The 26,812-nt window shown below is 34.9% G+C and overlaps 1 protein-coding gene across 2 annotated transcripts in view; it reads right to left on the reverse strand.

The window, feature by feature from the left end:
• Nucleotides 1-26,812, reverse strand: part of Spc105R (Spc105-related) — a 140,075-nt gene that overhangs the window by 32,782 nt on the left and 80,481 nt on the right. Inside the window, exons 5-10 of one of the 2 annotated variants that reach the window (XM_073956518.1) lie at nt 24,235-24,389; nt 23,492-24,171; nt 22,976-23,437; nt 22,743-22,913; nt 20,919-22,678; nt 20,780-20,863 (exon numbers count right to left, since the gene is read on the reverse strand). In XM_073956518.1, the coding sequence (XP_073812619.1) occupies nt 20,780-20,863; nt 20,919-22,678; nt 22,743-22,913; nt 22,976-23,437; nt 23,492-24,171; nt 24,235-24,389 (3,312 nt within the window). Of the gene's footprint in view, nt 1-20,779; nt 20,864-20,918; nt 22,679-22,742; nt 22,914-22,975; nt 23,438-23,491; nt 24,390-26,812 lie in introns of both variants that reach the window. The other variant, XM_073956511.1, reaches the window with a different exon arrangement.

Raw genomic sequence — 26,812 nt, forward strand, 5'->3', positions numbered from 1 at the left:
AAAGGTGTAAAAAACCCCGATGTCACCATATGTTGCGGACGGAGAGCACGATAGCTCTCGAACAGTACAACCGATTTGGTCCAATATTTGGTCTTCGTCATATTATATCCAAACATAGTTTCATGGGGCAATACCTGTCCACAACTTCCGGTACTTCTCCCCAATATTTAAAAAATGTAACTAAAATGCTACGACGATATCCCTTGAATGGGGCAACCAATTTGGTCCAAACTTTGAATCTCCTAATATTTATATTGGGTTTTCAAATTCATTATTGAAATGGATTAAATCTTATCTATGTGATAGAGAGCAAATGGTTAAATTTGGTGCTGCAATCTCCAATAAAATAAATGTCACATCTGGGGTTCCACAAGGGAGCCATCTTGGACCGGTATTATTTACATTGTTTATAAATGACCTGCCAAATGTTATACAAAACTCTAATGTTCTTATGTTTGCCGACGATGCCAAAATATTCAGTTCTTTTAGTGATGCATCGAGTCAATATCTTCTTCAATCTGATTTAGACCGTTTTTGCCGTTGGTGCAATACAAATTTGTTAGAGCTAAATGTCCTTAAATGCAAACACATGTCATTCTATAGACTAAAGAAAATTTACACTCGTTATTATTTAAATGAGCAGAATGTTGAACATGTTGACTCTATTAATGATTTGGGAATCCTTTTAGATAATCGTCTCAATTTCAAACAACACATATCTATAATTACAAATAAAGCTTATAAAAACCTGGGATTTATCAAGAGATGGAGTAAAGAATTCACAGACCCGTTGGTAACAAAACAACTGTATATATCATTTGTTCGCTCCAAGTTAGAGTATGGTTCTATTATATGGGATCCAGTCTATTCTATCCAAACAAAAGCTATCGAATCAGTTCAAAAACAATTCCTTTTATTTTGTCTTAGGGACCATGGCTGGAACATTCAAACCTTACCGTCGTACAAATACTGGTTAAATTTAATAAAATTACCTACACTAAAAAGTCGTCGAACAATGCTAAATGTTACATTTATTTTAAACGTTATTCAAGGAAAACTATTTTCTGATTATATTCTCCAAAACCTTTATTTTAACGTTCCATTCAGGCTAACACGCAACTATCAACTATTTCAAGTACCTTATTATAGGTCAAATTATGCAAATAATGACCCACTACGCCGTCTACTCTTGGAATTTAACAAATTTAGTAACATGATTGATGTCTCTGAAAGTCGAGAATCGGTAAAGAGAAAAATTATACTTTCCCTAAACAGTTAATCTATTTATATAAAAACACTGTACATATGTATTATAATATATTTTAGTCTGTAAGGATTATATGAATCTATAGACTTAAGAAATAAAAAAAAAATAGTTTAACTTCTAAAAGGGCCATATCGGTCCTCCCAAGGGTACCACCCCCACAAAAGTTCACCATTTGTGTCTTAGTGCAGTTAATTCCTAATCCACATTTTTGTCGGCAAGTTCAAATGTCCAAAAAGGGCCACAAAGTTCAGAAGATACCTTAAATACATTCGATCTGTCCATAGGTGAAAGTTTCACTTCACATTGGCTGAGGGTATACATCTGTCGGCAAAGCCGACTGACACTTTTTTAATTGTTTTCTCTAAAATTAGCACGAAGAGAATATTAAAAAATACAATTTTTCTAAACATCATTTCTCTTACTTTCTTAAATCATTTGCTCTTACGTCGATACCTTTTCTTTTATTCAATAATACTACAATTGAAACTTATACATAATTACATAAAAACTTAACTTTGGAATTTGTTTGCAAAGAGAGAGAGATATATTCTCAGATGGCACAGACTTAGCCGGCATGTCCACGTCTCTGTACATTAGGGCGACCCAAAAAATACATTTGTTTTCTTAATTCCTAACTACTATTTTTCAATTTTATTAATAAATCCTACATATGAAAATTTATGGCGATCGTTTATCTTAAATCCGCGCCATCAGAGCGCTCTTTGTTTCCATAGTAAACAAAACATTTTTTGGGCCGCCCTAATGTGCTTACATCATAGTTGAAATAAGGGGCATTTAATAACAACAACAGAGTATAAAATGTTTATGAATCAATTTAAAATCTTTTCAATATTTAATATATATTCAAAAAAAACTTACATTTAATCTGTTCTTACAAAACAGTCAGGAACTTTTTCTATTTTAGTGTTTTTTTTTAATATTCAAATTCTCTATATGATAAACAAAATTAAATTTATTTTTTTATCTAAATATCACTCACATTATAGACAATACATATTATTATTTTTCTGCTTTTTATCATTCACAATAATTTAGTCACTGCACTTTTTTACATTTCAATTTATAAATGTTTAAATATTAAATTATTAATTTAATTTTTTCAATTTCACTTTTCCCCGTACCTTTCGCACTTACAATATCAAACTGACTGATATTTTTTCTTGTTGTTGATATTTGCAAATACTCGGAGTAGCTGTAAAACTCTCACATTATCTCTCTCACGAGAAGAAATAATAGAACAATGTAAATTGTTTGTGTAAACAATCAATTGCAGAATTTTCATCTTCTTCTGTGACACTAGGTAGTTCTTGCGGATCGATCTAATTTGAACAGTAATACATTTGTTATTGTAAAATGATAAAGTATCCCTCTTTTATAGAAAAGAAGTTCAGAAAGCGATTACTTTTGGTAGAAGTGAGTAACTCACTTCCAAATGCTAGCTGGGAAAATTATGAAAATTTAAATGTTGTATAGAGTTACGTAAAGCTACCTTAAGGTGTAGTTAGTCGATTTTATATGCATTTTTGACACAAAGTATATAATTTTAATAGAGAGAAAGTTCACAATATCTAAGATACAATTTTAAAAATTGTCGCAATACAAAAAGTTCTACCCGGTTCTCGGTATTTTGAAATTTTTAACCATACATGTTCTAGGTTTGGTACATACATATATCCCAAAAATGTATTTGTATGTATTTGGAAGATTTTAGCCTATTTTTTTAAAATATATGGATTTTGGGATTCCTTTCGATTTGCAGAATCTCAATGCAATCCCTATATAATTCCATTCAAGAATATGTCAAAAGGGATTAATGTCACAGAGTTTATTAAAAGTTCGGTCCGAACATAACGTTTTTAATTTCTTTAAAGTTCATATCCAGTTATCACACTCTAACTTCAGTCCCATATTTCAAAAAGTTTTTAATTGAACAAATCATTGACATTTTGTGTACAGTAATCTGACATGGTATTTTTTATCTCAGTATTTTTTTCCCTCTATAAAATACTTTTATAATATTTATCGGAATAGACTCTGTATGGTTTTCGTTAATTTCTGAGTGCAACCTAAACGACTTCTTTGAATTAGATATCTTCAAAAAGATGGATAATTCGTGTCCGCGAATGCAAATTGGACTTGAATATTTTCAATCCAATTGTGTCGATAACATAAGATTATTATACTCTTTTATGTCATCAAAGCACCAAAACATTGTTATTTTATCAGAATTGATAGCAAGTAAAATAATAAATGCAGAAATTTACATTAAGAAAATAGGAAAGCGTTTATGCTCGGAGTCGGGAGATACAGACGACGGTTAATATACTCCGAATCCTCCTCGCAGTACTGTTTCAGTCTACGAAACTTATGTTTGGCCTTTGCCAACAATATACAAATATCACAGAAAACAAAGTCAGATCCCAACTTTCAAAAACTTTTGGCTAAGTCCTGACAAAATACTACAACTTAAAAAACTCCATGATTTTTCTTCAGGCAGCATTCTCTACTTTTGGTATCATGTTACAGAAGAAGCTTTATTAATTTCTTTATTGTACGAGTTTTTGGACTCGGTGACATTAAAAACTTTGCTGGGCACTGTGTTTGCTATTTATTAAAAAAATGTAAACAGTTTTATTCCCTCAACCACAGTATGGAGGGTATATTACGTTTGATTTTACGTTTGTAACGCATGGAAATAATCATTTGCGACCCTATATTCTTAATCGTATAATTCTGAGTCGATCTGTGCATTTCAGTCCCTCCGTCTGTGGTAATCACTCTAGCATCCACAAAAATTGAGATAGGACTCTAAAATTTTTGTTTGCTTTGGTTATTGGTTGCCAGTGGTCAAAAAGCTTTTCCGCGTAAAATTGTGGACATTGGTACTTTCGTAATTACTAATTACTTCCAAATATTTCGTGGTGAAGGGTATAAAAAGTTAGAAGAGGCTTCACGCTATTTACTTGTTAAAATTAAATTTATTGCTTCAAAAGTTACAAAGTTTTAATACATAACAATAAGCAAATATGCCAACAAAGACTCTCAATCCCACGGCAGCGGGTTCTTACGCACCGGATTGACCCGAACCCATTGTGTTTCGGCCAGCGGCTGCCAACCCAGTATTAAACCTATGCTTCTACGTAGGTTTCACGCTGCTATAACAACAACAACAACAATGACTCTGCCCACACGGAAATTTCACACAGGAGAAGAGATATTGTAGGAGCAATCAAACAACAAAATAGTATATTTTAAAAATCTGAAAATATATATTGTTGTATCTCTCTTCTGCGTGTTGAAATGTTGAGCCCAAAAACCTTTTTAATTTCCATGACTTGTAAACAGTTGGAAGCAAATAGAAAATTCACTACTTTTATTTTCTGTAAAACAAGTAAAGAAATATCAGTCGGCAAAGATATGTCCTCAGCCTGTGTGTGAATTGAGACTTTTATCTATAACAGCTCAAATACCGGTAACACAACCGAAATATGCACATTTAGGTAGTTTTCAGAATTTTGTGAACTTCTTTGGACATATGAACTTGCAGACAAAAATATCAAAACTTTTGGGCCATTTATCTTAATGATTGTGAACATGCCCAATAAATACTTACGTTAATAAATTTGATTTGGATTAAAGGGCAAAAGGGTTGCACTTTTGCGGAGAAGGTACTTGAAGGAATGGACCGACATGTCCATTTTGGCCGACAGTTATCACGCCCACCAGCCATTGTAGTTGATCACCTTATAGGGTTTTTACCATTATGTCAGGAAGCATGGACTTGACTATGAAAAATAGAATATCGCTGTAAACAAGACCACAAGACGCACCTTTTGTCAAAATATCCATAGGATCCTCAAACAGCCTTTAAACTGCAGTTATGTTGAACTCTTGTGAGGGAGATATCCGAAGATATTGTTGAATTAATTTAAATTCTAAAATAAATTTTGAACCTGAAGCAGTGAACTGATATGACTTAAACTAAGTTTGGACCAAATCAGTGGATTCGCTTGAGAGTTAACATGCGCCTCAGCCAGATATGCAAAAACGTATTTCTCCTACAAAAAAAAATTGTCTAAAATAAGACTATAAAATTGAACCGAAGGTAGTGAAAAAACAATTTTATTATTAAAAACCGATATATGGTACATTTTGTCAAATACAGATTGCATTTCATGCACTTCCATTCACACAATATTGGCTCCCCTGCGTAAAAATGGAACTAAAAGTCTGTAAAATGTAGTCAGGTAGATATCTTTTCAATGCATGCTACGAGTTATGTTTAAATATAACGGTCATAAATAACACTGTGACAGAAAATGGAACTAAAAGTCTGGGTGGAAAATTCTTTTTGGAGATGAAAGGTCAAGTTTCTGAGATATCGCGTGACGATTTTTTTATTTTTCCCCTATAATACTTGGGAACATAGGTTAATATAATATTTGGCGTTATTTTAGCTTCGTTTTAAGATTACATGTCTTCAGCAGTCAAATCGATTGGCGAATCTTTTTGGAGAACATTTCATTCTTCTTACTCAATTCCTTTAATATCCTTTTCGTCCTTTATTTCTTGAACCTTAGTAGAAGTATCACAAGATGAGATTTTTCAACATCCAAATATTCTACAAAAATGTCGCTCAGAAGATTTTAGGTACGTTCTCTTTGGCAACTAACCAATATTTTGCCGTTTTTATTGTCCTTTTTATGTTTACTCCTTTTCCTTTCCTCCTTTTATCTTGGTCCCTCTTTCATCTCAAGTGGACACTGACCTCCCCGTGTTGTCACCTGGGAACTGCCTTTAACACCCGTTAAAGGTAGTGAGCTAACATGTGCCGCGCGTTCACCCATAAGAACGTTAAAAACTTGGGTTTGGGCGTCGGGTTAGTAACCCTCCCCTAGAAAAAACAGCCTACTATGAAAAAACGAAAGAAAAGAAAAACAAACCCCTCTAAAGTTGACGAACCCCGCAAACGTTTTAAGGACCATGATCTGCGAATCTGCACCCGGCCAAGATGAGGTAAAAACAGCAATCAACCGGCTGAAGAATAATAAAGCAACAGGAGCCGATGGCTTACCAGCCGAGCTGTTTAAAACCGGATGCGACGCGCTGATGCCTCAGCTAGTTAGCACCATCTGGCAGGAAGAACGCGTATCCGACGATTGGAACCTGAGCGTCCTATGTCCCGTCCACAAGAAAGGAGATAAGACTTTATGCTCCAACTATAGGGGAATAAATCTTCTCCCTATTGCCTATAAGAAAGTGTCAGGGATATTGTGCGAACGACTAAAGCCAATGGTCAACGAAATAATTGGACCATACCAATGTGGCTTTAGACCTGGCAAGTCCACCATTGACCAGATATTTACCCTGCGGCAAATCACAGAGAAGACCCAAGAGATGCAGATCGACACATTTCACCTTTTTGTCGATTATAGAGCAGCATTCGACAGTCCCCTCCGATCAAAGGTATTCCATGCAATGTCTGAATTTGGTATCCCCACAAAGCTCATCCGGCTTTGTAAGATGACTTTAACTGATACTAGGTCCTCAGTTAAAATTCGAAAGAACCTCTCCGAAGAATTTTGTACCAAAAGAGGTTTCAGACAAGGAGACAGCCTTTCGTGTGACCTATTCAACATTTTGCTGGAAAAGGTAATACGAGATGCAAATGTCAAAAGAAATGGCACATTTTACACCAATAGCCACATGTTACTTGCCTATGCTGAAGACATAGACATCATGGGACGATCAGTAAATAAAGTAACTGATACCTTTAGGAAGGTCGAAGCAGAATCTGCGAAAGTGGGTCTGGCGGTAAACGGCGAAAAGACCAAATTGATGGTGTCAACGCGCAAAACGTCCATAGAGCTCGGACCAACTGTGGAAGTTGGTACCCACAATTTTGAGGTACATAGTTAAAGACTTCGTCTACCTCGGCACTGCCATAAACACAGAAACATAAAGCAGATAAGGCAGTGCTTGGTGTGTTTGAGAGGAAAATTCTTCGAAAGATCTACGGGCCGATTTGCGTTGACGGTGAATATCGACGTCGTATGAACCACGAGCTATATAAGCTATACAAAGACATGAATATAGTTAAACGTATCGAGATGCAACGATTGCGTTGGCTAGGCCATATCATGAGAATGAGCGATGATAAACCCGCTAAAAAGGTGTATGAATACATGCCACATGGCGGTGCACGCAGAATCGGCAGGCCTAAGCTTCGATGGAGCATACAAGTGGATGAAGAAATGAAAAGGCGCGGTTATCCAAAAATTCAAGCGAAAACCAGTAAGGAAAGGATCAAAGTCGGGCGGGGCCGACTATGTGATACCCTACACCACTGTGAATATGTAAAATATAAATCGGAGCTATATCCAGATCTTAACCGATTTTGATATAATTTGGCACATTTATTTCCAGACCGAATTCAGTCACACATTCCAAATATCATTGAAATCGGACTTATATATCGTGTTTGGAGCAGAAAATACACGAAATCGGCCGAAAATATATATGTATTATATATATCACGAATATTGTCAATTATTTCATATTCCATTCCAGAAAAAAAGGATAATTTTTTTTCGCGCTACATCAACGATTTTTGATATGTAGGTTAAGAAAAAAATTCCCAGTACGAATCTGGTCGCGAGCCAATTTTTGGTTGTTGCGGACAAAAGTTATGGCGCTTTTTAAGAAAAAAATATTATAAAAACGCTAATTGTTTTAATGAGCACCATTGTTACAAAAAAGTTCTCTCGAAGTGACTTCAGCGAGTAGATTGCATAATACCTGCAAAATATTACACAGAATTCGCGGAATGTACATAAAATGGATAAATTATTGAATATAAGTCAACTTTTTTCAAAATTGAGGCCCATTTAGTGGTCATAAAATTAACTAAAAATTTTTTGTGGATCAAAACTTCACGGCGAATCAAATGAGACTACAGTCGTACAGATTGGTGTTATAGTTTTGATGTTACAGCCAAAATAAGCACATATTTTGGTCAAAAAAGAATTGTTTATTTGACAAAATATTTTTTCACACGCATTATGTAGTAGAAAATATTGGAAAAATCTAAAGGAATACTGCCTTCATTTTGCTTAAATATCCCAATAAAATAGACGGATTTTGCTTTATTGACATTCATATTAAAGCTTTCCCATTAGGGAAGGTAATTGGGTTGATGAGGATATATCTCGAAGCTTCTGAAATGGAAATAGAGGTCAAATAACCCATTTTAATTTATATGCATTTTAAAATACGTGTAAATCGCGAAATTTTCAAAATCATTTTGTCCGCATGTGATTTTCATGTACAGCGAGACTATATCTTTTAATATATATATATTTTTTGAAATATAATTTGGAAGCTAAGATGTAGCATCGGCTGCATCCTAGCATTAAAAAACTTATAAAATATCGCTAATTTGCGCAAAGTGCATACAATTTTTGTCCGCATCCGATTTCAGTGTTCGCCATGAAAATCTATATCGAAATATATCTATTTTAAGGCGATCAATCAAGAACCGTGGATGTAGCATCACACACTATTTTTTCGGATAAAATGAATGTAGCTCCCTTATCAGTGAAGTTTTCAAATATCTGTTTCCGCTAAAACGAAGATGCTGTACTAATTTTTTCATTGCAGTGGAAACGAACCGTATAAAACGTGATAAATTACGCGATATTTCCAAAAACAATTTTAGATGATTTTTCTACTTTGGAATTTCTTGTAACTCGCGTTTTAGTAGATGGATTTTCACGGGGAATGATTTATTGGATCAGGAACGTAAAAAACTAAAATGTGCAATCAAGTACGAAGAAATCGAATGACAATTGTTAAAAATAGGCACGAAAAATACGATTTTTAGAAAAATGTTCACACAAAATTTTCGCATTTGGATGCAGATTTCTATGAATCTGTGTAGACTACATTCACAATATTCATATCAAATAACTCAGAATCGCAAGTACTACAATCCTATATATGGTTTTTTGAAAAACCTGTTTGCGCAATGAAATTAGAAGAAAATTTCAAAAAACACTGTAAATCTGGCTTCAAAATGTCAGCATCATTTAATGGTAGAAGCAGACGAAATTTTGAAAAGTAATACATTAGTGAGATGATCCTTATTTAGTTTGCTTCTGCTTTTACTTTGACAGGAAACTTGAGAGAAGTGCGGTTTACTCACAAATCGAGGGAAAACAAAAAAAGACATGGTGGCTTCAACCCATTTACACCAATTTTTTAACATAAATATAGCCACAGCTTCCACGCAAATATTTTTTGCCACGTCCAAAAACATTTCATTTTATCCAAAAGTATTTAATTTGTATAATATACAATCACGAGTCGCGGGTTCTAAAAGGGTAAACCTTGGCTTCAGCTATGTTAAATTTTCAAAAATATTGGTGATATATATATATATATATATATATATATATATATATATTTCGATATAATTTGGCACATTTATTTCTAGACTGAATTCAGTCACACATTCCAAATTTCATCGAAATCGGAAATATGTATATAGCGTGTTTGGTACAGAAAATACGTGAAATCGGCCCAAAATATATATGGGAGCTATATCCAAATCTGAACCGATTTCTATATAATTTGGCACATTTATTTCTAGACAGAATTCAGTCACACATTCCAAATTTCATCGAAATCGGACATATATAGCGTGTGTGGTACAGGAAATACGTGAAATCGGCCGAAAATATATATGGGAGCTATATCCAAATCCGGACCGATTTCAATATAATTTTGCACACTTATTTGTAGCGTGTTTGGTGCAGCAAATACGTGGAATCGGGCGACAATATATATGGGAGCTATATCCAAATCTGAACCGATTTTCACCAAAAGCAATAGCGTTCTTCCTATGGCTAAAAAAGTTGTAGTCCCCAATTTCCAGCTCAATCGGACAAAAAATGCGACCTGTATGTTGCGAACAAAAATACATGGACAGACGGACAGACGGACAGACAGACAGACGGACGGACACGCATAAATCGACTCAGAAAGTGATTATATGTATATCCCCAAAAGGAACTGTGGTTCTATTTCGTTTCCTTTTGTATGTTACATACAAATGCACAAAGACATAATACTGTGTGGTGTAGGGTATAAACAGAGAGGAATGGAGATCTTTTCTTAGTTCGGTCTATGGAACAAATGTTCTGTAATGGACCAACTAAGTAAGTAAGAGTTAGAAGGATGAAATGTTCTACAAAAAGATTCGCCAATCGATTTGACTGCTGAAGACATGTAATCTTAAAACGAAGCTACAATAACGCCAAAGAGAGATATTAAGCTATGTTTCCAAGTATTATAGGGGAAAATCAAAAAATTTGTCACGGGATATTAAGTCTTCCTTGGGGGTATAAAACTTTCCACCTGAAATTTGTCGGTATAGGTCCACGTCTTCATATAACCCCCATAGTACGGTACCTTCCGATTTCCGGTATTTTGAAGGTTGTGGCCTCAATATCCCGCCAAAATGGCTGAAATTTGGTATTTAGTCTTCCTTGGGGGTAAACAACTTTCCACCTAAAATTAGTCGGTTTAGGTTCAGGCCTTCATATAGCCCCCATAGAACGATACCTCGCGATTTTCGGTATTTTGAAGGTTGGGGCTGCGGTTATACATTTCTCTATTTTATTGTCTTGTCTGAAAAGAATTTTACTGCTAAACATAAATAACGACGGGACGTACACGATCTCTGATCGTCCGTATTACCCAAATACGTTGAGTCCCAAATCACATTTAAAACACAAAATCCGCGACCGAAACTTACTTAAATGTTTTCATTCGTAAAACAAATAATTTTCCTTTGCAATGAATTGTATTTCATGTTTTGTTGGGCTTTTGTTTTTAAAATACAAACACACACACAAACAATAACGTTCTGTCAATGTTAAACTTTTTTAACTTACAAAAAGTATACGCTCGAAGAATTTCGGTAGTTCTCATAAGAATACATGTGTTCTACTTTTGTCACCACACACGCCCTGGGTATACGTCCGTATATAGGTATGGGCCTTAAACAGAAAAATTGTACATAAAAACATTTTTGTACCTATTATAGAAATATTTGTTGCATATGTCATATGTTTCGATTCCAATTTAATCAGAAGCCAAAAATATGCCCAGTCCCAAAATTTGACATGAATTCGACCAAAAATAGGGGTTGCATAAAATTCCGCTGTCTACTAATGTCGTGCCCAAAATAGATAAGAAAGGGTCAATAAATAAATATGTATGTTTCACTATCACTGCAACGTGTGGGTGCGTGTGGGTGCATAATGTATTTATAGACACAGCATTAGTAAAATTATTTGTGTGTGTTAATTTTAGATTCTATGATTTAGTGTTAGGTAGAATATCAAATACATGTTGTTATGTTTTGGGTGTAGGAAGGAGATGAGCACGCGTTGAGAGTTATTTTGAGACTGTTTTATTTATGCATTGCTTATGACTATCATAGGTGTGCTTACAAGTATGAGAGATCACTTATACTAATAACACAGTTGTAATTTATTGTATGTAATATGTAAAATGGATTAAGTCAAATATATAACATTACTCCCCCCAGAAAATTCAAAGTTGAAGGTAGTAAGCAGATATACATATATAAATAATGATTTGAAAATTAAGGCAAGAATATTTTGAAATGAATATATTATTTACGAAAAGGTTCAGGTGAATAACGAGATACTTCTTTTCTTCTTCTTGTACTTCGTCTAGGACCATCAGTATTGTCATCAGTACTACGGCTTCTTGTTGGATTTTCGATTACTGGCTCTTCTACTGTTTGTTGATGTTGATTAGGCTGTTCGGCGATTTCAGGCTGCGATTCAATAACAACAAGCTGTTGACATGGTGATGAAAAGCAGAAGTAATCAGGGCTGAAGCTATTCTGTAGTTGCTGGCGAAATTCGTTTGAATGTCTTGGCTTCATCTGATTAATATGACGTTTGTACTGACCATTAGGAGTATTGATGATAAATAACATTTTACCAAGTTGTTGTTTGATAATTCCTGGTATCCAATTTCTTCCTCTTCCATAGTAGCGAATATATAGGTTGATTGATGTTATACTTGGAAGTTGTTGCTTTTGTTGATTTAGGCGATTTTGCATAAAGCTGAGACCAAATTGTTTTCAAAGGTCTTCCACGAATAAGTTCTACTGGAGATTTACCAGTTTCATTCGGCATAAAACGATATGTAGAAAGATATTTATGTACGGCATGTTTCAATGATAAGTTGTCATCGAAGTTCTTTCTAACTGCTGATTTAAAACTTCTTACGAAACGTTCGGCTAATCCATTTGATGCTGGATGAAATGGAGCTGTTGTAATATGTTTTATATCCAGGTTGGAGCAAAATTGTTTGAATTCATCAGAAGTGAGTTGAGGACCATTGTCGCTGACTAGTGTGTCTGGAATTCCTTCAATTGAAAAAATTGCTGATAAGGCTGCTATTGTATCTTTTGTTGTAGTAGTAGACATCTGCGTCACGTAAGGAAATTGAGAAAATGCGTCTACGCATATGAGCCATATGGAGTTGAATATAGGCCCAGCAAAATCGATGTGAATACGTTGCCAAGGTTTGGTTACTGTTGGCCAACTGTTAAATTGTTTTGAAGGTGATTGATTTTCGTTTTTGCATATTGAACATCTTGAAGCAAGTTGCGTGATATCGTTGTCTATGTTGTTCCACCATACATGTTGTCTGGCTAGTTGCTTCATTTTCACTACACCCCAATGTCCATCATGTAGAAGTTTTAGAGTCTGCTGTTTAAGGGCATCTGGAATAACCACTCGAACAAAATCAGTTTGAAGACAAAGTAAATCATTCTGAACTGTTAATGAGTGTCTTCTGTTGAAGTAAGGTTTGAGGTCAATATGATGCTGCAATAACTTTTCCGGCCATCCACGTAACACAAAATTCCGTACACGTTTGAGTACTGCAACATTTTCTAAACATCTGCGAATCTCATTAGGATTGATTGGAAATTCATCGAAAGTAATGTTGTAACAGGCTTCTTCTTGATCAAAAGGTTGATGATCTTCACATGGTAACCGTGATAAAGCGTCTGCATTACCATGTTCTGTAGTCTTCCGATACTTTATATCATAAGTATATGACATCAGAATGATAGCCCAGCGTTGCAATCTGTGAGCTGTCATTGTAGGTAGATGTTTATTCGGGCTGAATATGCTTACTAGAGGCTTATGATCCGTAATTAAAGTAAATTTTCTTCCGTAGAGATATTGGTGAAAACGTTGAACACCAAATATTATACTTAGACCCTCTTTCTCGATCTGGCTATACTTAACTTGATGTTTATCCAATGTTTTTGATGCAAAGGCTATTGGTCTTTCACTTCCATCAGGATATAGATGGGAAATGACGGCTCCGATTCCAAAAGGTGAAGCGTCGGTTGCAAGTATTAGAGGCAATTCATCTTGAAAACGAGATAATTGAGCGGCGTTTATAATATGTTGTTTGAGTTGTTCAAAAGCATGTTGCTGAGAGGTTCCCCAGTAAAATTTTGTATTTTTTCTTCGAAGGGCGTTGATTGGAGCGGCGATACTTGAGAAGTTAGGCACGAAATTATGATAATAATTTGCTTTACCCATAAACGCTTCCAATTCTTTGATGTTTTTAGGCGGTTTAATATTTTTAACTGCTGCGACACCTGATTCGTCTGGCAATATTCCCCTCGCACTAATCTGTCGACCAAGATAGGTTATCTTGTCTGGCAAAAATTGACATTTTTGCAATTTGCATTTAATCCCCTTGGATTGTAGAATGCTTAACACTTTTTCTAGGCGTTCAAAATGTTGTTCAACTGTGGGAGCGGAAATAATTATATCGTCAATATAATTAGCACATCCATCGATACCGATTAAAAGTTGTTCTATGTATTTTTGAAAAATAGCAGGAGTGCTAGCGATACCATAGGGCAATCTTTGGTATTGAAAAAGTCCCAAAGGCGTGTTTATTACCATAATTTTTCTAGATTCGTCATCTAATTCCATTTGAAGATAAGCATCTTTCAGGTCGATGGTTGAAAAATATTTCCCATTTCGTATTGTATGTAGTAAACTTTCACGAGTCGGTAAAGGATATTGTTCGATTTCAATTTGTTGGTTTACTGCAAGTTTAAAATCTCCACAAATTCTTATTGCGTTATTTGGCTTTTGAGCGATTACAATGGGTGATGCCCACTGGCTATATTCCACTGGTTTAATTATATTTGATCTAATAAGTCTTTCGATTTCTTCTTTAAATTTTGGCATTTGAGCGAATGGAATTTGTCTACTTCGAAAAAACTGCGGTTTTGCATCTGCTTTTAGGCGAATATTTGCTTTAAAGTCAGTTACGGTACCCAGGGAGGGATCAAACACTGATTTGTATTTATTACACAAGTCTTTAATTTTCGCTTTATGGTTTACTGTGACACTATTAATTTGTTTTATTTGAAATCCGAATTTATTAAATAAATCAATTCCGAAAAGATTTTCTCCATTTTCAATGTTCACAACAATAAATGTCACTTCTTCTTCCTTTTGTCCGTATTTCACTTTTGTATGCAATTCTCCCAGGACGGGTATTAATTTCTTTCCGAAACCATGTAAAATTCTTTTACTTTTCACAAGCGGTGGTTTATTTAGTTGTTTATATGTGGCTAAATTTATTATTGACACTGAAGCACCAGAATCCAATTGAAATTTTATTGTTTTGTTACAAATTTTTAATTCAATGTACATTTTTGAATCATTTTCCAAAATTCCACCATTAATTCCATAAATTGTTTCAACACTGTCTATTTCATTATACGAACGATAATGTTTTCTTTTTGCACTGTTCTTATTTTGTTTTGTCCTAGTTGACAAACACACGGGAGAAATATGACCCTTTTTATTACACTTATGCATAGATGGGCAAAATGTCTCTTAAATAGAATTTAAGGGAAAATTAGAACTGGGTTTTTGTTAAAATTTGTTTGCTTTTTTAATATTTTTTAAACACAGACAGTATCTTAACAAGTCCAAAAAACTGTTATATTAAAAACAAATGTGCAAAATTACAAGTAAAAATATTTATTTGTGTTGTAACAACGAAAAAGAGAAACAAAACATAGCAACGCTGGCGTGCAAGAAAGCCCATCTATGCACTTATGACAAGTGGCATTTCTAAATTTACACTCTTCTCTTGTATGCGAACGATAACAACCAGAGCACGATTTTAGTTTGTTTTGATTCTTATTGCTTCTTTTTGATTTATCACTGTTTCTATTTTTCACTAAATTGACGTTTATGTGATGATCACTGTTATTCTCCTTCATCGCTGCTACTGTTTTTGTTGTTGCTTCGTACGATTCTGCTATCAACAGAACATCTGCTAAAGTTGACTGCTGCTTCTGTAGAGCTGCTGCGCGAACTGCATCATGAGGAGTATGTGGTCACGTATCATCTCATCAACATAATTATGAGAGCAATTTTCGGAGTTGCAAACGAACTTACATTCTCTCGCAAGACCACGAAGATCTGCAATCCACTCTTTGTATGTTTGGTTGACCTTCATTTCACTTTTAAAAAATTCATACCTTGCTGCTGTAACATGATGTGAAATTCTAAAATGTTCCGTTAACTTTGCCGTTAGCTCGCTAAAATTCTTGTCGTCCAGGTTGGATGTACCAAATAAATTTTTTAGCAATTCAAATAATTCCGTACCAATCCATGACAAGAAAAATGATTTTTGTTGATCAGGCTGATCAACGTTGTAAGCAGAAAAATGTTGATTTAGCTGCTGCAAATATGAGTCCCAATTTTGGCTGTCTTTATTAAATGCGTGAAAAGCTGGTACTGCTTTGCTGTTGGATGATGGAAATTTGACCATCATATTTTGCATCCACTTTTGTTGTTGCTCCAAAAGGCTTCTTGCAAAATTTTGCTGTATTAGCAATTGTATATTTTCACTTGAACTCGCGTCGTTTGGCATTTTGTTAAAAATTAATTTTTGTTAGGGCACTAGCACTAAAGCAACAAACCGACCGGTCAAACAAATTTTTTTTTATCCTCGTCGCCACTGTTATGTTTTGGGTGTAGGAATGAGATGAGCACGCGTTGAGAGTTATTTTGAGACTGTTTTATTTATGCATTGCTTATGACTATCATAGGTGTGCTTACAAGTATGAGAGATCACTTATACTAATAACACAGTTGTAATTTATTGTATGTAATATGTAAAATGGATTAAGTCAAATATATAACACATGTTGACACATCAGCCCGCGTGTTTTCATTCTTGGGTTTTTTCCCGTAGGTTTTTTAGTTTACACTTTGTGATGAGGCTAGGATTCGTCTCATCCCACCAAGAAGCGCAAACTTCCCGAATTCCAGCTACCAAACCTGGACGGAGTTGTCTTAAGACTTTCTTCGGAAGCCAAATACATCGGTGCAATCCTAGACCACCGTCTAAGCTGGAAAAGGAACACTGAGGAGAGGGCAACTCTATTCCTGCAAGAACTCCGTTGGCAAAAGTTGGGGTCTCAGACAAAAGGTCAGACACTGGTTGTATGAAACAATGGTTCCGCCCATACTAACCTATGGTGGGCTTGTCTGGTGGCATGCTCTCGGAAATAGTGCACTTCTGTCCAAACTATCAAGTGTGCAAAGAGTCGCATCTCTGCTCGTTTCTGGGGCTATCAGAAGCACACCTCAGGCCGCCTTGAATGTGGTCCTTGATCTCCAAACTCTGGATATCCTGCCTCATTTCCAGGCGGCGATGACGGCTTTTAGACTCAGAGAGACAGGGGTGTGGCAGTGCTCACAATTTGGACATGCAAACTACTTAAAGGACATGCAAACTACTTAAGTTCAGTGGACTTAATCACATCAGTAACTACATACCCACTTCACTCAACTGAAACTGAAATGAAACTGAATGATAACACTGCTCAACAAAATTGAAAAAGTTGAATGTTTCAACAGAAGTTGTTGTTGTTTCTAAAGGAAAAGGACGTAATTACAGCTTAAAGTACTCAAAATATGCAATTTTTACAAGGTCCGTCGTATATTTTCCATATTTTTTTGATATATATTCACCATAATTATTTCAAAAACTTTTTGTATCGAGCGTAAAACATCTCCCTAATATATTGGTGTCGAAAAACACACAAAAATATTTGTTTCAAAAACAAGACCAGGGGTCTAATTACGTGATTCGATTCGATCGAGTATTTGCTCGTGAAAAAGATTTCGACACGATAAAAAAGCGGCATGACGAGATTCGATCGAAATCGTTGATCGAATGTTTCGAGAGTAACCGGTAATCGAACTATGAAAACCTATGTGTACTATAGGGAATATTATGAAGGTAGATGTAAAAAATTGTGTTTGTTTGAAAGCAAGAACTATAAAAACAAAATTATGAATGAAAAATGTAAATGTTTGTTTAACAATACATTGAATAATAATTTCTGAATGAAGTTGTGCTAAGAAAAAAAGAAAATGATTAATTCTTGCAAAATCTTTTTGACATTGTAGTAACAGATTGCTAGTACATCTACCTTAATAATCCTCTCTCAAAATAAATGAGAGAGAGTTTGGTGGCCCGCTTGGGCGATGGGCTAGTTCGGCATCGGAAACTCGTCGATTCTCAGCGTTACAGTAACTAGTTCCACTTCTGACCCCTCACAGTGCAATCAACTGTAAACTTTAACATGGGGATGTCATAGGAGGTAACCAATTGACACTCTATGCATTACCTGTAGGTGGTATTGTACTAGTTCCAGGTTTACAGTCATATACCAGTTTATTTATAAAAAAAGTGGTGGGAAATAGTCACACAACTGACGCTTCGTCGTTTACTTGGGGATATATAGGTGTCAATTGGTTCCCTTCGCATTACTTATGGGTCAATTGTGAACTAGTACCACTTACCTCTAGTTTAGGACTATTTAAATTGCGACAATTGGAATTGCTAGCGGGTAGAGAGAAGAAGAGGGCGATTTGCATATTTCCGTCGTATTCCTTTTTTATACCAGAACAATATGAATAATATGAACGAAGATATTCATTCCATCAACACTAGCTTCTGTTATTGGATGCCTCATTTATATTAAAGTTATGAAGAAAATGTAAATGTGAATTATTTATACAACTCGTCGTTTAAGTTAAGTTAATTAAGTCGCAACTGACGCCTCCTCGTTTACTTGGGGATAAAAAGGTGACAATTGGTTCCCTTCGCATTACTTAGGGGCCAATATTTGTACTAGTACTGATTAGAACTAGTTCTGGACTACTTAAATTGCGACAATTGGAATTTTCGTCCCCACAGGGAGGTGTTTTGCATTAGCCTCTCTGAGAGAATATTTCCTTTTGTAAACAACGGGGGATGAAATGTTTATAATGCACTTCACTTATAAAATAAAGGCTATTAATATTAAATATTTTTTTTTTTTCTGTTTTGCAAAAATTCTTATTTTTCAACTTTTTTTTAATGACTGCAAAACTAATGGTTAATGATTGCTTGCATTTTGATTCTAAATTTATCACAACTTCTAAAAACGACTACAAAGGACTTTTCGCAACTTCTCTTGTTATATTGTCTAAAAAATGCTGCCAATTATTTACTAACATCGTTGTTCTTCTATAAAACGACAACAAACAACAATTTTTACATTTTAAACAAAAAGACAATAAGGGAATCTTTCATTTAATTTGTTTACGATAGGTAATTTGGCCTCGAGAAATTACTCGCAAATTTATGCTCAATTACTCGATAATTTTACTCGATAACGAGTGTTGTCATCCCAACTTTGAGTACTCAGGTCGAAACAACTCGATATCGAATCACATAATTAGGCCCCAGATGGAGAAAAACCGCGACCGGATTTGAAAATAACTCGCCGATTTCATTTAGAAACACCAAAAACTTCGGTTGAAACAAAAGTCGTGTTGACCAGTGTAATTGCAGCGTCTTTCAGGCGGAGATTTTTGCCATCAGGAAATCAGTATAGTCTTGAAGGACCCGTGACTATATATGTCGATAGCCAAGTGGCCCTCAAGGCCCTCAAGTCGTGGACTATAAATTCAAAAGCGATCCTCGCCTGCAAAAACGCTCTACTTGGTGTACGCGATATCGTTGTTCTTTGCTGGGTTCCAGGACACAGTGATATAGCGGGGATCGAAGTTGCGAATGAACTAGCACGGGGTGGCTCTCAGTCGACTCACGTATCAATAGAGTCATCTATCAGACCTCCAAAGTGCTACTACATTCGGAAACTACGTGGTATCTTTCTTGAGAAGGCAGGGGAAAGATGACAAATGGAACCTGGTTGCAGGATATTAAAGGCAATCTGGCCTAATTACTCTCAATATAGAACAAACTCCCCTTTTTCACTAAATAAGATTGGTATAAAAAACACTGTGTAGTAGTAGAGTCAACTACTGTAGACTATGTGAAGATCCAGAGGAAACATAGACGGTCAAAAATCTACTGTGTAGGTGGTTGCGCTCGCTTTTTACGAGGAGATACCGGTTCTTTGGTAGATATGAGATAAATACTCTAACTTTCTTCTCTGACATAGATCCCATTTACATATACCAATTTGCCAAAAATCTTACATGGCTTGGCAAACATATCTAATCTAATCTATCCGCTTCTCCCCACAGGAGGATAAACGGAACCTCTTCATTACATAACCGCTTTTCTCACCACGTCGAACCACATTATATACCCTAAGCAATAACCATATCCAACATCACAACTGCAGCCATTACCACAATTTCAGCAGCTACACAGCCTTTACCGACAGTCATCAAACATATGCCCAGTCATCAGTTGGCACTACAATAACCACAAAGCAATAACCAAACCAACATCTATCCGTCACTTTTTTCCACCTACACGCACATCAAAACATACACAATATTCAGGATGATCACAATGGACCTCAGGGTCTCCGAGTGGAGCGGTTGACAGCCAAGGCAGCTGCGTGTCCTTACACTAAACCAAACCATTGCTGGTCGAATTTCGTTTCTATCTCTTTAACCCATTTAGCGCCAGGATTTTTTTTCGTGAGAAAACTTAAAACTTTTTATGAAAATTACATTCATAACAATTTTTAAGCAGTTAAAAGATGTATAGTTTTCCTCTAATCGGAAATGTTTCTAAAAGTTTCGTAATGTATGCTTACATCCAATCCCTTGGTTAAATTTAATTTAAAAGTGCACTTTTTTATAAAAACTTATATTAACTTAGACCAATCAAAAAATATGATTTTAAATATATTGAAAAATTAAAATTGAAAAAATTAAAAAATTTAAAACTGATATATACACAAATATGTGGGCACTTTCCACATGAATACAAAAAATATATAAATATAAATGATATCAAAAAGTTTGCATACATGCAGATACTTTAGTAAACAAATTTTAATTTGATAAATACCTTGATAATTCACGAACGTTTGAGATGGAAGATTTTCGATCGGCACCAACATCCGCAAATGGAGCATTTACATTGATCTTCATTCTAGAATGTTGTTGAGAGATAATTTCAAAATTTGATATTTTGAAAATCTACTTACCGCTGGATAGATACCATATAGCTTTTAATTGGTTCTAAAATAACAGAACAATCCGATGTGGATTCACTTATGGACATTTCATTGGTGTTTATTACAGTTCGGTCCAAACTAACACGCTGCCATAGTGTATTCACGTCTGATAAATGTGGTCGACGACGCAGACGTTTAAGTCTATTTAAATCCAATGTAGGTATGGGTTGCATTGCTGGTAGACAAAAGGAGTCATCGAGACTCTCATTGTTATCACGTACAAATGTTTGTTGGCACCTTTTACATTTTCGACAAGTTGTTGTTACATTCAGTTTGGTGCCATTTTGAATCTCTGACAAATTTTGGACTCCTTCTTTATCATTTTTATATTCATCGTCGTCATCGTCAGAAATTGTTTTAACCAGACTAAATGTGGTTTGGTCAATATGTGCTAAAGTATTATCACATGTTAAATTCATATAGCAGTTCTGGAAATTAATACCATTTATAGTTTCTGGGCACTTGCCGGTGGATGCATTTAAATTTTCAACAATACTTTTTCTCTGTCTATCAAAGTATTCTGATACATCAGATATAGAAATTGCTTTATCATCCAACATAAACAGTTCCGCAGGTATATTCGTTTCAACTACATGAACTTGTGTATGAGTATCCCCGTAAGATTTTGGGGAACGACTTAAAACTGCTTTTCGCATTTCTTGTATACTCAAAGAAGCGTTTTCAATATCATCGACAGGACTTTCTGGAATGGCAGCACATTGCGTTTTGTTTGTTTGATCCGTATTCAAATCATTATTACTGTTATATTTTGAAGCATTGTTCAAATCTTCTGAAATAAATTCATCATCTGCAAATAAAACTGTCTGTCTTTTTTTCGCCATTGATGATAAGGGCGTTAAATGTATTGGTAGCCTTTTAGAACCGGGTTCATTAACAATTGGGCTACCGGTGCATGACATACTTTTACATTCTCTTTCAACGTTTTTTTCGTATGCCAAAAATTCAGTTATTGAGTGATGCTGAGGTGTTGTGAGCTCAACATCTTCGTTTAGTGTTTTATATGTACTTTGCCTCATACCGATAGGTACAACTTTGGGTGTAAAATAACATTTTTGGACGTGTTTATTTTCGCTTGCTAAATTTTCCATGAAGGACTCAATTTTGTTAGTAGTTTCTCCATGAGAAATGTTGTTAATTGAATTTTCTATTTGGGCCTTATTATATGGCAGCTTGTTCTTTTCTGAATCTCTGGTATAATTGCTGTCGATATTTATGGAATTATAATCATTAAATTCGGTCATATCCATTTTCTGATCATAATCATATAAATCTAAAAGGTTTTTAGCTTCTTCATTACTGTTTGAAATGTCGTGTTTATTAACTAACTTTTCGGATTCATCTAAATCCATATCATCATGTTTCACCGCAGGAGGGCAAATTGAAGATTTTCCGTGTATCTCTACTTCATTCACATTCGTTGCCAAATTTTTAGAACTAATGCATTTATTGTATTTATCTAGTGAATTTAGCATTTTATCGACATTCTTATTTTCACTGGTGCTACAATGTTTTGATGGGTTAATATATTCCCTCTGAGACACGGAATGTTTGCTATGATTTAACATCCCTGTATTCCTGGTTTTAATTTCATCAGGGAATGTTAAGTTGTTAAACGGATCGGACTGTTCGCAACACGTAACATCTTTATTGTCACCATTATTGTAATTTTCTGATAACGTTGGATTGCAAATCACCTCATTGTTGGTATTCTAAAAAAGCGAAATATAATAATTTTAAAAATGTTTAAAATCGCTTAATTACATTACATCCTACCTTTTTACAAAAATCGATTAGACTTGTTTCGTTTTCATTCGAGTTGTTCTGTTTGGACAATCTTATATTTTGAGCAGAACTATCTTTTTCGGCCGACACGTCCTGAATGCTTATATTAAAAATCTGCGTGCTTCTTTTATTATTTATATACTTGTACTTTTCTGACACATTCTAAAAAATGGAATTTGCTTATTAAATTCAATAAATATTTAATATTTACTCCATAAAATTACCTTTTCAAATACATCAACATCATCCGTTCTTATTTCAGAGTTTTCAATTCCCATACTTTTATTACACTTTGTAGAATCGGTTATTATTTCAGAGTTTTTTCCAATACTTTTATATAAATACACTGTGTCTATAATTCCATTGCCTAAATCATTGCTTTTCTTTCTTGCGATTTCTTGTTGTGATTTGGAGTTATTAATTGTGTTGTCAATGTCCATGTCATGATGTACTAATAGAGTAAAACGAGGGGTTTCATCACTTGTTGCTTTTAAACTTTTTTTATTTATATCGTCGTAATTGCTGTATGTTTCGCCTTGTATGCTATGAGAAGGATTTCTTTCTGTATATTCGGCGCTATCATCACTATTAATATCAAGCTCCATATCATTTTCAGAGTAAATTGTCTGTCTATTACTGAACTTATTTTGTTCATTAAAATTACGTTTATTACTGTTGGACTCGTTCTAAAAAAATATAAAAAGTAGTATATATATTTAGTTTTTACCATATAAAAATACCTGTTGATGTGTAGAATCGGATGTTGCTTCAGAATTTTCAATTTCCATTTTTTTATTCAAATACGTTGTGTTTTTGATTCTAATGGGAAGCTCGTGGTCGTTTCTTTCGTCTTTCATTATATCTGAGTTATTAATAAAATTAACAAGGCTCATGTTATGAATATTCATATCATCACAGTTGGTATCTCTTTCGCCTTTTTTAATATGACCATTATTCTCACCCTCCATATCCTTTAGTGAGTATATTGACTGTCTTCTACACAAAACGGGAATTTCATCGTCGATATTATCACGTATTTGATACGATGAAGATCTTTCAATAATTTCTGGTCTGCTTTTAACATCAGACACTGATGTAGGATAAACGTGGCAGTCTACGTTTTCTTCAATTCCTGCATGAAGTGTCTCATTGCAACAGCTTGTTTTGTCTTCTATTTGAAACTCTTTAGGAACAACTTTATCGACCACTTCAGTTATCATGTCCATGCTACGGTTTATAGTTCGTCTTTTAATAGGCGATGTTATTCCACAACTATTTTCAAAATTAACATTTTGTATCTGGCAATTTTCCTTGTCCACTACTGCCAGTGTAGCATAATCCAATGTATCGTTTCCGACGTCCATACCTTTTTCTATATAAATCGTTTTCCTCTGTTTGTTTTGCATTTCCTGGTTACCAACTATCGTGTTAAAAGATTCGTCATATGGCGTTTTTTCTTTGTTTGGAGGAAATGTCGTTTTACCTTTATCACAATGTGAAATTGTTAAATTTGATGAGTTTATATCCTCATTTGAATAAATAGTTTGGCGGATGTTTGTGGAACCATCGCATTTATTTTGAATGTTTGTTATTTCACATTCAGATTTTGCACAAGTGTGGGAAATATTTTCTTTATTTCTAAATGAGGACGAAATTTAGTGAAATAATAACAAAGTGATACTGACAAAAATAAAATAGTTTGTTAGGGTAAAATAGGGCACTATTTATCCAAAATGTACTTATTTGTACCATATTTGCTTTCTATTATGGACTGAGAAAAAACAAAAAAGATAACAAAAAATAATGCGAAAAAGACGCCTGTATCATTTCTCCAAAGGTATAATTTTTTCATTCACGACCAACTCTGTCGAAGTAGTTTTTATATTCTTTAGAATAATGTGCAAGAAAAGTCATGTAATTTCATGGCACAATAATAAACGTAGCCTGCTGATTACATTAACTGTGCAACAAAAGCTGACTTCCGAAATGTAATTTGCTTTGTTAATGTCTTAAGCATACAGTGATAAAGAATGAAAGCGAAGTATTGTATTTCAAACGATTTTTGATCTCTTTTATTTATTCGTGCGACAGGCGATGAAATGTTTCTCAAAGTGATAAATGTTGCATGGACGACGGCCACGATACCCAGCGACTGGCAGGTAGCCATAATCAACCCCATTTTCAAAAAAGGCAATAACCAACTTTGCCAGAACCATCGAGGAATATCCCTTTTATCAGTTGCAGGAAAAATGTACTCTAGAATCCTAACAAACGGACTTAGGAGTGAAATCGAAGACGAACTCGAAGAAGAACAGTGTGGTTTTAGACCCAATCGAGGTACACAAGACCTGATATTCACAATGAGACAAATATCAGAAAAAAACCAAAGAATACAATAAGGAAAAACATTGTTGCTTTATCGATCTAGAAAAAGCCTTCGACTCGGTAAAATGGCAGGAAATATTGGATGTGCTGGAGAAAAGAAATATCAACGGTAATTTGATAAGAAGAATAAGAAGTTTTTATAAAATATGCCGAAATTACGTGAGAACGGTAAACTCTACCTCGGAAGAATTTCTGACGAACCAAGGTGTAAGACAAGGAGACATATTGAGCCCATATTTATTTATAATTCTAATGGATGACATTATAAAGACGTGTAAGGAGTCATTTCGAACATTGAATATGGGAAATTGGAAAATGCAACCTGTTAAAATATCAATGCTAGCTTATGCAGACGATGTGACTATATTAGCCAACAATCAAGAAAACCTACAACAAAATATAAACATTTTCGTAAACGAAATGACAAGACGGGGTCTACGCATTAATATCAAGAAAACGGAAACAATGGTCATCAGCCGAAATAAATGTGAACACCAACTGCACATCGGAACTGAACCCCTAAACCAAGCTAAACATTTTTGCTACCTTGGTGCAATACTAAGCGAAGACGGGAAAGCCGACAGAGATCTTAAACGTAGAATATCAGCAACAGCAAATCTCTACTATAGCCTCAACCGAAACTTCATCAGTAAGAGAGATGTAACTGTTGTACTCTTACGTTTGAGTAAAAGATTTAGTTGTGCTTTTATGTTGTAAATAAAAGACTTATTGATAAATTAACAAACTTAAGCAAGATTTATTCTGTTTTATTCTGGAAACTGAAAATACGTTACAATTGATGTGCGTGTTACTACTTGTGGTGTAATACAATGACTGTGTTGTCTGAATGACTGAAAGAGACTGACTGAGTGAGAAAGAGTATAGCATGAGGGTAGCAAGTGTGTGTGTGTGTATGTATAATAACAATGATGCCTAGTTTCTGATTGTTTACAGTAGAACCCTAACATCTCCCTTTTTGAGACTTCTCGGGGGTCCGGGATACTGGCTGTACAGGGTTTCTTCGAGAAGTGATGCGTTGTGGGTGCATAACCGGTGATGATGGTGGAGTTGTGAAATCTTCTTCCATTGGTGGACTAATGTTGAAGTCTTCTAGTAGGATTTGAAGAGGAAGATTATCATTTTGCTCTGCAGGTACATTTTGATCGGTTTCTCTTGGTCTGAGTTGATCTGCGTGAGATCTCACAAGAATTTGTCTCTTATCCACTTGAATGAGAGTGTTGTAGGTAACATTTCCCACTTTGTTGATAATTTCACCTGGAACCCAGTAGCTTTTATTACCTTTGAAGTGTTTAGCGTAGACAAGATCTCCAGTGATGAAATTTCGTTGTTTTGTACCATGTTTCCGGTTGTATTGTTTCTCCATTTGAATGTTTCTCTCTCTGCTCGCTGGTGGAGGCTTTGTTATTAAATCGAAAACTGTTCTCATTTTTCGACCTAGGAATGATTCCGCTGGAGAGAGTTCATTAGGTGAGTTTTTGTTCGGTGTTGAACGATACACTTCTAAGAATGTTTGTAGTGCATTAGATGCCGTCTCCTTTCCCTCTGATTTTTTTAAAGATCGTTTGAGAGTATCGACGAATCTTTCTGCTTGACCATTGGAACTTGGGTGATATCGAACTGTTCGTGTGTGTTTGATTCCTCGTTTAGAACACCAA

This window comes from Musca autumnalis, unplaced genomic scaffold, assembly GCF_047663935.1.
Source record: "Musca autumnalis isolate F117 unplaced genomic scaffold, ASM4766393v1 scaffold_1, whole genome shotgun sequence".
In the NCBI taxonomy this organism is placed as follows: Eukaryota; Metazoa; Arthropoda; class Insecta; order Diptera; family Muscidae; genus Musca; species Musca autumnalis.